The 13,116-nt window shown below is 34.2% G+C and overlaps 1 protein-coding gene and 1 long non-coding RNA gene across 4 annotated transcripts in view; one reads left to right on the top strand and one right to left on the bottom strand.

Moving 5' to 3' along the window:
• LOC125649160 (CST complex subunit CTC1-like) overlaps positions 1 to 13,116 on the top strand; it is a 73,584-nt gene that overhangs the window by 24,730 nt on the left and 35,738 nt on the right. For all 3 annotated transcript variants that reach the window (XM_048876427.2, XM_048876426.2, XM_056164916.1), the window contains exons 10-11: positions 14 to 106; positions 12,599 to 12,697. In XM_048876427.2, coding sequence (XP_048732384.1) covers positions 14 to 106; positions 12,599 to 12,697 — 192 coding nt within the window. The remainder of the gene's footprint in view (positions 1 to 13; positions 107 to 12,598; positions 12,698 to 13,116) is intronic.
• Positions 1,255 to 5,215, bottom strand: LOC130054599 (uncharacterized). Its single transcript, XR_008802916.1, has 2 exons — positions 4,895 to 5,215; positions 1,255 to 2,765 (listed from the first exon to the last, which is right to left on the bottom strand). It is a non-coding gene; the product is annotated as an uncharacterized LOC130054599 (long non-coding RNA).

Below are 13,116 nucleotides of genomic sequence, written 5' to 3'. Positions count from 1 at the left end.
GTTATCCTTACAGGGAACACCTCAGGAGAAAAAAGTTTTGGTTCCATGGAAAAATTCTGAAGTATTGATTCCCACAATGGAAAAAATTGAGCTCATTCCTCTCTCTGTAAGTTCACTATACACAGCAAGGTGTGCCACATAACTATGTTTCATGTACGAACCTTGTAATTTTTCCATGCAATTTCTAATCAATTCCTCAATCCTCCCCCCCCCCCCCCCCAAAAGAAAAAGATTTAAAAATTCAACATTAAAAGGACTAAGACCATGTTTAGCTATATCGGCCCTGTGGTGTGTTAAAAAATAAAGCAGAATTAATTGAAATAAAATTGTTATCATTTGATAATATAATCTTTATACCATCGCGACGTGCCAAGATTTCCCCGCCAAAACGTCAGCTTGTGGAATTCTATACAAGACAAAACCGGTATCGGTCTGGTTTTCTGCAGAAATCTCCACTTTTTTCAAATTTAGTCATATAATTCATATAAAACACGACCTTCGATCCAGAAACTGACTGTAGTCTATCAAAATCTATCAATACAAATAAATTTTGCACGAACGATTTTTTGGATCGAAAGGTGTGCTGTTGATGAATATCAACTTTGAATTAAATCGAGAGCAATCCGGAATTATTTATTTTTGTGAGAGTTGTGGGTATTTTATTAATTATGTTGCTTTGAAAAATTAAAACAACATACTTATGTGGAGTCTACATCATTTCCATGCAGAATACACCCCTATGTGGTGTTTTTATCAAAAGCTATAGAATTTTGATGCGTAAACAAACGAATCTGCTGTCCGACAAATCGGACCTTCAATGCTATAGAAAGTTTTTATTTAGACGACACCAACAGAATTACTAAGATCAAAATGAAAAGAATTTATAGAACATGCATTGATATAACTAAAACTATTGCCGATATATCGAAAGTATATCGTTAACTAGAGCAAGTAAACGTATAAAAGATTTTTAAGGGTGTGACGTCATAGATGTCGTGGCTTAGTGGTAGAGAGCCCGTCCTTCAATCGGGAGATCCGGGTTCAATTCCTACCCGTGTCCATATTTTTTTTTTTTAATCATACTGTTAACTACATTTTTCTTGGCGTTATTGAAAAATTAATTTCTTTCAAGACACTGAAGATGAAATTATACCTGAATACAAATAAAAATAACAATCACAGAACACCAAGAAAATATGCAAGGATTACAGATTACATTTTTAAAATTCATTGAAAAAAACCAAACCAAAATACTTTATTTTCGGACTTGATTTTATTTCAAAGAATGAACTAGCAAAAGATAATGGAAAGGAAAGTTTTTCCAATGCATCTAATGTACAGAAGAAAAGTCAGAAAAAATGTGAATCCATTAGCTATTCGTCATTTCCTGCAGAGTAAGAACTTTCTTGTTGAAACCACCACATGCTATATTGTGTAGCAAGTGTAGACATGTGTGTCAGTAAATTCACATCCAACAAAATTGTCACAATCAATCTCGGCCACTTCCTGAGACAAAGTCTCTACAGAGAATTTCAATACCTCTCGACAGAACCAGGCCTGGGGTAATGGTAATTAAATGACAACCAGTTTCAATGTAATGGGGGTGTAATGGACCATTTTTGCATTACAAGTAATGGTAATGTAATGTATACTGTACTGTACATTATTTTTCATTACATTCACACTACTTCAAATATTTGATGATATTTCGAAGATTTAGAATAATTCATTTTATTAGTGATTGACTGAAGCATTTGAAACATTGATGACAATCAAATGCAATGAATAACTTAATAGATATGTTTCCTAACATTGCTGAATATTTTGTGTTCTTATATTAATGTATAATTAAAAATCATAATTCAGAAATAATTTTTCTGCCATTTCTTTAATATATGACAGTATGTTATGTAAATGTGTAATGTAAATTCACTCTCAAGTAATGTAATACATTATATTTCAAAACAGGAGTAATGGTAATGTGAAATTTTCTAGGTAATGTAAGGCGTTACATTGCTATGTAATTGACCTCAAGCCTGGATAGAACACCTTCTCATGCATATATGCAAGTGCCTTGGACCCAACTTGTCATTTCCTCTTTTGCAAGATTTTCAGCATTTCTTCATAGAGATCATAATTCCAACTGCAAGGTGTCCAAGATGATGAATTGAGACCTGACCAGTGTTTTTGACAATTTGATAACTTTTGACTCTACACTTTTCATCATTCAAAAAGTACATTATGACATTCATAATTCAACCTGCAGATTTTCATTTGAATCATCAAATATGAATTCTTCCAAATAATAACCCCCCAACCCCCCCCCCCCCCCCCCAAAAAAACACTTTAAAAACCTCCACAGGTATATTTCAAATGACATAGAAGTGCCATGGGTTAATAAGGGTTAAACTTTAGAGTCGACATGTTTCTTCCAAGCAATATAGTCTTGTTTGGATCCAGTTTTTCCAGTTCTGATATAACTGCCTGATACTGTACAATGTAGGTGTCAATCTGGTCCCCCTATTGTGGGAATCTGTTTCCACATAACTGCTGTATAATCTGGTACCTTGCTATTGGCAGGCACAACAAGGAAGCTATTCCTGCAGTGATGTCCAACACTTATCCGCATGTGTCACTGATGCCACTATCATTGATGAATCTGATGGTAGTGATGATAGCATTATTGAGGAGTAGGAATATGGATTCTTGTCAATCTGATTCATGTCACCCTTGCCATCAATTTTTGCTGTACATATTATATCATCCTGAAATTCAAATTACTCCAGTATTATATCATTATCAAAACTATATCATAAATGAAAGGTGAAGATAACAAACAGTGATCAATCTCATAACTCCTACAAGCAATACAAAATAGATAGTTGGGCAAACACGAACCCCTGTATTATAATATTCATATAAAAGTTGTACTTTCATGCCCTCATGTATTTTCATTGATACAGAATTCAGAAAAATTACATTTATGTATTCGGTGGGAGATTGACATTTCTCACAAGTGTGAGATCGACTTTACCCATGTGAGACAGCCATGTGAGATTTTTCTGTCTCACACTGCTGCGACGTCATTTGATTGTGACGTCACATATTTTCTATGATTTACGTTACACGGTGAAGATCTACGTTACACAGTGAAGTAAAAATATATTGCATTGTTATCTTTAAATTTTAATGTAGTATAGCTTTCTGGTGGACAACCTTGGGGTTTTTAGTTTACACTTACAGTGTAAACCATTTTCGGGTATGCTCTTTCTGCCTATCTAATTAGTTTTTGCATCGGAGTTCAAATGAGGATTTTGATAATCTAAAATTTTCTGAAAACTCCTAATTTTATGCACTAAACTGTAGTTAAAATGTGAGAAAAATAATCCTTCATTATTTACTCATGTGGGATAGGGAAATTCCACCTCTGGAACAAGATTCGCTGTCTAGGACTCGGCAAAGCCTCGTCCAAGACTGCGAATCTTGTCCCCTCGGTGGAATTTCCCTATCTCACACTCGTACTAATGAAGGATTCTATTAGTCTCCAACTAAACAATAGAGGACAGTTTAGTTACATGTACATTTCTGCATAAATAATTATAAACACAAACATTTCATTTTAATTTGATTCCCCATCTAATAATTTTTGTTGTAGCTAATGTTGATATATTATCTTACTTCACAATTATCAGCAAATTCACAAAATATTTTTATGTTTCATACTCTTTCTTGTGGGAGATGTATGGAAAAATTTAATATTCAATAATATAAAGGAGATAAAAAAATATATGCTTAAATCATGGTAGTACCCATGAAATTCAACATTCTCTGAGTGATTCTATATCTAATCCCAATGCAGGCATGTAAGTTGTAAGTGTAATTGTTGAAATTAAGTTTGACATGTTTTACAATTTATCTTGAAATATGGCACATTTAAATTATAAAACCAAACTGTTCTTATGATTTTCCTGGCTTAATGTTGCTTTTAAGTATTTAAAAATTATTGAATGTAAAAATCATTCTGACTTTTCTAATCCATGTTTCCGCGTAAGGCCAAAAAATATATATATATGTTAATTGGTTTCCACTTTCTCGACCTACCCTAATTAAAAATTTCTGTTGACCCTAACACATTTTTTTCTATTCTCACAGATTTTGCAAATGTCATCACTACAACAAGAATATATTTATTGACTTATGAAGTTATTTATTATGCACTAATACCAGACAGATTCCAAACCACAGAAACAGTTTTTGTTTACAGTAAATTGAAGAAATGTATCGATTCATCATATAACTTTTATTTGATTACTAAATAATCACTAAGTTAAGTTTAAACATAGTAGAATACTAGAATACCAAATCATTCGAAAATTATTCAACCTATAACCCCCCACAGGCCTACATGTTACCCCAGAGACATATACCATTATGGAAATATACATCTATATACAATTATATGTCTCTTTAACCTATACAAATACTTTTTAGACCATACAATGATACATGGAATGTTCAAAGTGTGAAGTGAGTCAAACATCATGTAAGAAAATTCAAATAGACCCGAGAAGGTCATGCACTTGGAATTGAAAATGGCATGATCGTGAAACAGCTGATTTTTCTGATCAGCTGATATACATACAATTTTAAATCTTAACAATATATAATTATAATAGATAAACAATAAATATATGTTGACAACAGTTAACAGATTTGTTGTGGGATTTCCAACAGCCCAATGCGTGAATATTATGTGTTTGTCAACACACCACAGGCGCACCATACTATTCGTTCCATGCGACTTGTTTATTATTTTTAAGAGCAATTGGTACACCTATTTGGTTATACAGTTTAACGAGTAGAGGTGAAGTATATTCATATTTCTAAAACTTACGTTGAAATGCGATGAGTACATCCTCTGCAACTTCCACGAACAGCACAAACAGGCTAACGGCGCGGCGTGTGAAAATGGCCGAATGAAGGCAGGATTGAAAAATATGGTGTGCCATTCGGGCTATAAGTAAAATAACCTTATTGCGTATTTTGAAAGAAAATTTCTTTTTCAAGATCTTATTATATATTAAACTGCTCATTGCATAATTATGTTTTACAATACGTTACCACTTCTAATAATATATAGCGACGTTGTATGACGCAATCTTACAAAGTAGAGCAAATTATAGGATTTATACTAGTAATGTAAACCTAAAAATAGTGTTCTTTCACGAACTATAGTATAAAAACCAGTACATTATAGGAAAAGAACATGTTAGAGGATATTTCTAACAAAAAATTATTCACTTTGGACGTTAGGCCGAATTTTGATAAACATGGTCTTAGTCCTTTCCCTCTGACTAGCTTTTTTGTGGCTAAATAAGAAATGACATACAGTACACGACACGAGTTTTATGCGTGTTCCACGCAACGCGGTGGAACAAATTTGCCCCAAACACCGTGGACCTTTAAAATTGTCGGCCCCTTTGAAGTCCTATTTTTCCGCGCGAGCTAGACATTGAAGTTCACGGAGGATCTCCGTGGATGCCACCGCGCATCTCCGTGGATGTCACCTGTACCTCCGTCGATGCCACCGTGTACCTCCGTGTGATAAAACAAAGAAATAATTTCCGAAATATTCACCCAAAAAACCTTTTCGCTTGGCCAGCATGCATGCCCCCATCCCATTAATTATTTAGAAATTAGCTATCAATCATTCAATTCTTGTAATTGTTGTTTAATGATACGTTGGTGTTTTCGGTACATATCCGTATGTAGACTTCCCTGCAGACGTTCACATGTACATGTATATAGCTGACCTTAATCACATATTCCTAATTACAATGAAAACTTTACGTAAAAATAAACCATTGCTTATGGTACACATTTCTTTGAACTGCTATTTATCAAATTGACATTACTGGCATGTGATTGTCGTTGTTCATGACCCTTCTTTTATTTGGTGAAATTGCACGTGCCGTGAAACAATGTACCGACGAGTGGTAGGAATAACACAATCATGTTTACATTGTATATGAATTTCATTATGAACTCAACTGTGAAGCAATGTGAGCAAAAAATCAAATTTTTATCACCTAAACAAATAAATATTAAAAATATCTTTACTTTAAAAAAAAAACTTTAGAAAACTCCGTACTTTCATTAAGAAAATAATAAAATAAAATGTGCTCCCCTACCTATAATGCCCATACATGTATTATTTATTAAATGTATATATAAAAGCCTTTTGTCTTTATATTTTTGTATACCATTGCATAATGGTGATGAGATCCAATAAATTGAATTGAGTACATGTAGTCTTGAAATATCACAAAGTATACAGTTGACAACGATTGAAATAAAAATACAGACGTTTTCTCGTTTATTCAGTAACTCAATAACTAATTGCGCGTCTTCTGAATGAAAGTTGTAAAACAAACGTACTAGGTTTTGGTCAGTTATAACATAATACAGGGGTAAAATTCATCTAATCCCCGCTAGCAATGGGTTTTGAGTCAACTGTGCCTTCGTGGACGAATAATCTCGGCTAGCGAAGATGGGGGAAAAAAAGCCTAAATAGTCCGCTTGCATTAACATGTATTATGAAGGTGCAATCGAAGAATTATCCAGTAAATCCAATGATGTTGCATTATGTATAGCATTATTTATTTTATTTTTGACTGAGAGGGAGATAGACAGCTAAGCACGTAACATCGTTTTAGAAGAAGGGGGACGGGGGCTCATTCATTAGTCCTAACCCGGACCAGCCGAAAAATTTAACATGTAAAGAAAACGAAATGGGAAATAAGAATGAAAGGGGATGAATAATTAATCAGAAAGAAATTATACTTTCAAGATTTATACTGAACGTATTAAACTTCCCGTATCTGCATACATTCATGAATATTATAATCAATGATTACCACTTGAATTCTCTCTCTCTCTCTCTCTCTCTCTCTCTCTCTCTCTCTCTCTCTCTCTCTCTCTCTCTCTCTCTCTCTCTCTCTCATTATCTAATGCATCTAAAGATTAAATTAAAGATTTTAATAATCGATAGCGTATATGAATAAAAGCAAATAATCGTTAAGTCATTTCTGCTTATATTGATATTAGTTTTTTTTTTCCATGAACTAGTTGCATTTGACACCGAGGATTTACATCCTTAAATATTGATAGTCGGAAGGGGAAATTGAGACAGTTTCAGACTACTACGACACACACACACACACACACACATGCTCCCAATTTATGGTTTTCGTAATCGGACAATTTAAGCCATTTTTGTTGTTATTTTATTACTTGTCAAGAATTTTACACAACTTAACCGACAACATACCCCTTTTGATACATTGATACATTGGAAAATATAAGTAATGTTAGCACGGGGCTCTATAAAGTTCAATCTGCAGTTTGGTCATACTTCGTCATTCAATAACTTATTCAAAATAAAAAAAAAAATGTTTGTCGGGTTAGCGGTACTATGATGTATGACTATAACAATGACCTGTGTATAACTTGTACATTCCATGCAAATTCGAAGGGGTTTTCGCTTCAGTAGAACAATGGGGGTCAGCTAATCCATGTATTTGAAATCAACAGAAGTGCTTAGCTTCTTGCGGAAAGTGTGAAATATATTGGGTCGGCACAAGATACCCGTGATCTTAGACTAGATCTGATATCGCGCCGACCCAATATATTTCACACTTTTCATGAAAAGTCAAAACCCAGATTAGCTAACCGTAATTTAGTTATACTGTGACAAAGACCCTAGGAATTTGCATGGTATATACTTATCATACAAAAATCATTGCATTATCCAGACACTCCCGATGAACTTTTTTTTTATGAAAACCTCTATCAAAGTACATAATATAAGTCTCAGTCAAATGTAATTAACTCGGGATTTTAAAAATGAATCATTCGATGGTTTGTATTTTTGCCTCTATTAATTACGTAATAAATTAATTCCAATTTGTTAATCATCGACAATGCTCTAATTTCTATATTGGATCAAGTTATATTTGTCAAGATGCATATCAACACAATATGATGGAAGTAATTAGGTTAAACAGCGCATTTGTCAGAGAGAGAGAGAGAGAGAGCATCGGTAATTATTAAATATCCCTATCACATGTTGTACATGTATGTTTTTCATTTACTGAATATACTAATTCGCATTCAAAACAGGAATTGCCTGCAAGTATACATTATTTAAACATAGAATTTAAGCATATTTTAATGAAGAAAGAAGACAAAAAGAAAAAAATTCAAAACCAGGTTTTCTTAAAAACATGACATATAGTGTTTGGTATCGTTGGAATTGGCTCAAAATGCTGAAAAACAATATAAGTATCAGGGGGGAAAATATTGACATTTTTTTCTTTTCTTAAAATTCCACCCTTATCTTGATTATTTGGCCTGCAGCACATTTTCCCATCTCCCGCAAGGCACCCGTGGCCAGAACAAAGCTCTTAGCAGCTGTGTGTATTCGCAAATAACACACACCGTGGAACACAGAGGACACGGTGTATCTCCGTGGATTTTCCACTGTGGTCTTTCCACGGTGGGGTGTATAAAACTCGTGTCGTGTACTGTAGTTCACTAAATTGACACTGAAGTGTTTGAAAGTGAATGATCACTAAAAATTTACAAAAGTCAATCCAGTTAACATTCAATTAGTTACTATGAAAAATGAAGTGTCAAAAAGTATTGGTATCCCCCCAACCCCAAATGACAGTCCCAAAACTGGTACATGTACATATGTATTGGATATGCTTGAAAATGGTTAAGACCAGAAAAGTTACATTTTAGTTTTATGTGAAAATGACAAAGTCCAAAAAGTTACATTTTAGTTATACATGAAAATGGTTAAGTCCAGAAAAGTTACTTTTTCGTTATAACTTTTTTGCACCTCAAGGCCTAGGTATAATTAAGTTATACTTTAATTAGAACTTAGTTAGTTATAACTTTTTTTCGGTATGGTCATGTCCCTATTCATTTTTAGGTCATAAAGTCAAGGTTCAATTTACTGTGTACATAGTGTCTGCTCAATAACTTTGAGAACCAATTGCTTGATGGACATAAAACTTGGTACATTGGTTCCCCTTATGAAATAGATATCCTCAATGAATTTAGAAATTACAATTAAGGTCAAGGGATTAATTTACTCTGGATATAGAAAGATGTCCGTTCAGTATCTTAAAAGAGACATCAAACTGAGTTCACTGGTACATTCTAATAAGTAGATGTCCCTTATTAGTCCCCTACCGACGAAGTCAAGGGGACTTTAGGTTTGCGTTCCGTCCTTCTGTCCGTCAGTCCAGTTTTTGTCACTTTTTTCTCTTCTTGCAGATATTTATTTTATTATACCCCCCGCAACAAGTTTGGGGGGGGGGGGGGTATTACTGGAATCGGGTTGTCCGTCTTTCTGTCGACGCAATGGTTTCCGGGCTCTAAAGCATTATCCTTTCCACCTACTGTCACCATATTATATATATGGACTACCCATGGGATGAAGAGGTTACCTATCGATTTTGGGGTCAAAATGTCAAAGGTCAAGCGCACTGGACATCGAAGTAGCAACATGGTTTCCGGGCTATAAAGTGTTATCCTTTCCACCTACAGTCACCATATCATACATATGGACTACCCATAGGATGAAGATGTTCCCTATCGATTTTGGGGTTCAAAGGTCAAGCGCACTGGACATTGAAGTACAGTGGAACCCCGTTATTACGTTTTCTATTTTGTCACGATAAAATAACGTAATACCGGGGGCAACGTAATAAACGTTCCCAGTTAAATCAGTTAAAAATATCATTTGGAAATTGTATATCGTCTGTTGGTACTCCGTGAAGGGGTGTGTGAATATATCTTTACTGTTTCTTTGTTTAAAAGACTATGATACTTTGTTTTATTTACATCTTATCTTTAATGTCCGTAATTCTTCATGTTCTTATCCCTTTTCTTTATTTCGGTGTAGGATACATAAGGATGTTTTGATAAACGTTGCTTTTTCTGCATTCGTTTTGGCCGCCATTTTGTTCAACTTTAAAACAATGCGTTCATGTAAATTTCTCTCAATAACTCGTTCCGGTTCGTATTCAACATTCGTATTAAAAAATAACAAAACATCGTTTTTATTAAGTTCTCTAATTACACAATACACAACACAATAAAAAAATCCCACCCAAAAAACAACAAAACTATAGACACAAAACGCACACGATACCCAACACTTGCACACTTCTCACCAACGATAAACATGCACGGAGAACAATTTAAGCGCAATCCACATAAAAAAAAATATAATGATGCACGAAGATTTCATTTATAACGCTAAATGATGGCACTAAAATCACTTGCGCATCAAGGGATTTTAAAATATTCACTGAGGTAAATGCCGTGCACGAATCGGCCGATAGATTGGTGTATGTATGGACGAGATTTACGAACACCCAAGCTGCATGTCCAAACAACAAACAATTTTTTTAATTGAACACCTTTAGTCATCTATGTCCAAGCAGTTACCCAAGCGGTTGTAACATTGCTACGATAAATCTTGTCTTTCTTGTTTGGTACCAAAGCTGTCCGTGAATAGAGTTTTAATAGCGAAGGTAATCACACTATGCTGAACACGCAGGTGGTTGAGAAATTATTTCTTTGATTATCAAAATATGAAAAATGAAGTAAATTTCATAGAGTACAATTTCTAAATAAACATTATTTAATTGTTTATCACTGATTTCTATACGGGGTATTCACCTGTATTGATGTCGCTAGATCTATCGAAGCGTGATCAGTCAAGCATCTCTAATCCCCAAACAGACCAGGAAATTTACGTGGTGACTGCCTTAGGCAGTCAAGGTGTGAATGGCTTATTATTTTGGGAATCACTATTGAATAATTAAGGGTTTATTACGTTTTTGTCGGAATTTTTACAATGTAATACCGAGTCCCGGCATTTTAGGACAACATAATAACGAGGTCTATTTGATATAGGTTTGTTAAGAAATGGTTTTGTGCTTTGAAATTCCAACATAATATGCGGACTAACGTAATAAAGGTGGAACGTAATAACGGGGTTCCACTGTAACAATATAGTTTCCGGGCTCTAAAGCGTTATCCTTTCCACCTACAGTCACCATATCCTTTCCACCTACAGTCACCATATCCTTTCCACCTACAGTCACCATATCATACATATGGACTACCTATGGGATGAAGATGTTCCCTATTGATTTTGGGGTCAAAAGGTCAAAGGTCACACGCACTGGACATCGAAGTAGCAATATGGTTTGGTTTGTCATGCCATTTGTTTTTTACACTCAGAAAAGAGGTAGTTTATACCCATTACCAACACCCTTTGGGAGATTGGGGTAAGCGGGGCACCAGTATTCTTAGTGAGCATTGCTCACAGTACCTCTTGTATTTGGTATAAATTGTCATGAATAATCAGTTTTCCTGACTTTTTTAGTTGTGCTTGCAGATATTCATTTGATATTAGGTACATTGCTTTGCGATAACAAGTTACAGATCAAGTTTGAATTTCGTCTTGGTCTGTTGATTTTTCACTTAGTTATGGCCCTTGGACTTAGAAAAATAGCATGAATTATCAGCTTTCCGGACTTTTTTTGGTTGTGCTTGCAGATATTGATTTGATATTAGGTACATTGCTTTGCCATAACAAGTTACAGATCAAGTTTGAATTTCATCATGGTCCGTTGATTTTCCATTAAGTTATTGCCCTTGGACGTGGAAAAATAGCATGAATTGTTAGTTTACATCCAAGTTTCTTATCTCTGTAGATAAGAATTAAGAATACTACACTCATTAAAACTTCTAGCATAGTAATACTACAATATAGCTAAATTATTCATGATCATCTACATGTCACAGTTTATTGACTTGGTTAAAGATTTAAACCTAATTATGAATTTGTCTTTTTTCTTGGTCTAGTCTCTACTCGAATAGTTCCCCAATTTTCCCTTTTACCATAACCTACATAATGAACTTTGAATATTGTTGTGGTACAGTGATATTTGCAACCGGTTGGAGACTATGTATTGCCATGCAATACTCTCAGAATGCTTGTTGATTTTGTGGTCACAAGGTCAAGGGTCAAAGTAAGACCACAATAGGGGATAAATTTTTTATATGACAATATGGTGACTTAAAAAATCAGTATACAGTACGCTGTTTATTTGTGTAGTGAATACAGTACGCAGTTTATTTGTGTAGTATATACAGTACGCTATTTATTTGTGTAGTGTATACAGTACGCTGTTTATTTGTGTAGTGTATACAGTATGCTGTTTATTTGTGTAGTATACAGTGCGCTGTTTATTTGTAGTGTATACAGTACGCTGTTTATTTGTGTAGTATACAGTACGCTGTTTATTTGTGTAGTGTATACAGTACGCTGTTTATTTGTGTAGTGTATACAGTACGCTGTTTATTTGTATAGTATACAGTACACTGTTTATTTGTATAGTATACAGTACGCTGTTTATTTGTGTAGTGTATACAGTACGCTGTTTATTTGTATAGTATACAGTACGCTGTTTATTTGTATAGTTATACAGTACGCTGTTTATTTGTATAGAGATGGCTGAATGTGAATCGCAAAGCTCAGCAGATGACATTGATGGACCCCAGAGAGCAGATGTCATTCTCCTGTAGACAGGAACTGTGCTCATACAAGGTATAGTACTCAGCTATTAGTCTTGTTATTGTACTGTAGTATAGTACATAGTAACCTTGATATTCTCATACAAGGTACAGTACTCAGCTATTAGTTTGTTATTGTACTGTAGTATAGTACATAGTAACCTTGATATTCTCATACAAGGTACAGTACTCAGCTATTAGTATTGTTATTGTACTGTAGTATAGTACATAGTAACCTTGATATTCTTATAGTATTATTATTATTATAGTTCTCATATATATATATATATATATATATATATATAAAATCTTCTAAAATCCCGAAGAAGAAAAGTTATTTTAATGTAAATATCCTAAGGTAGTGCAGTTTCAAGTTGGTTCAAATGATTGGGGGGATGGCAATATGGAAACAAAGTTTTGTATAGGAATTTAAAGATAAAAGTCTTCTCAAGA

Source organism: Ostrea edulis, chromosome 5 (genome assembly GCF_947568905.1).
Source record: "Ostrea edulis chromosome 5, xbOstEdul1.1, whole genome shotgun sequence".
In the NCBI taxonomy this organism is placed as follows: Eukaryota; Metazoa; Mollusca; class Bivalvia; order Ostreida; family Ostreidae; genus Ostrea; species Ostrea edulis.
Note: the sequence above shows the minus strand (reverse complement) of the source record. Positions and strands in the feature narration are given on the sequence as shown.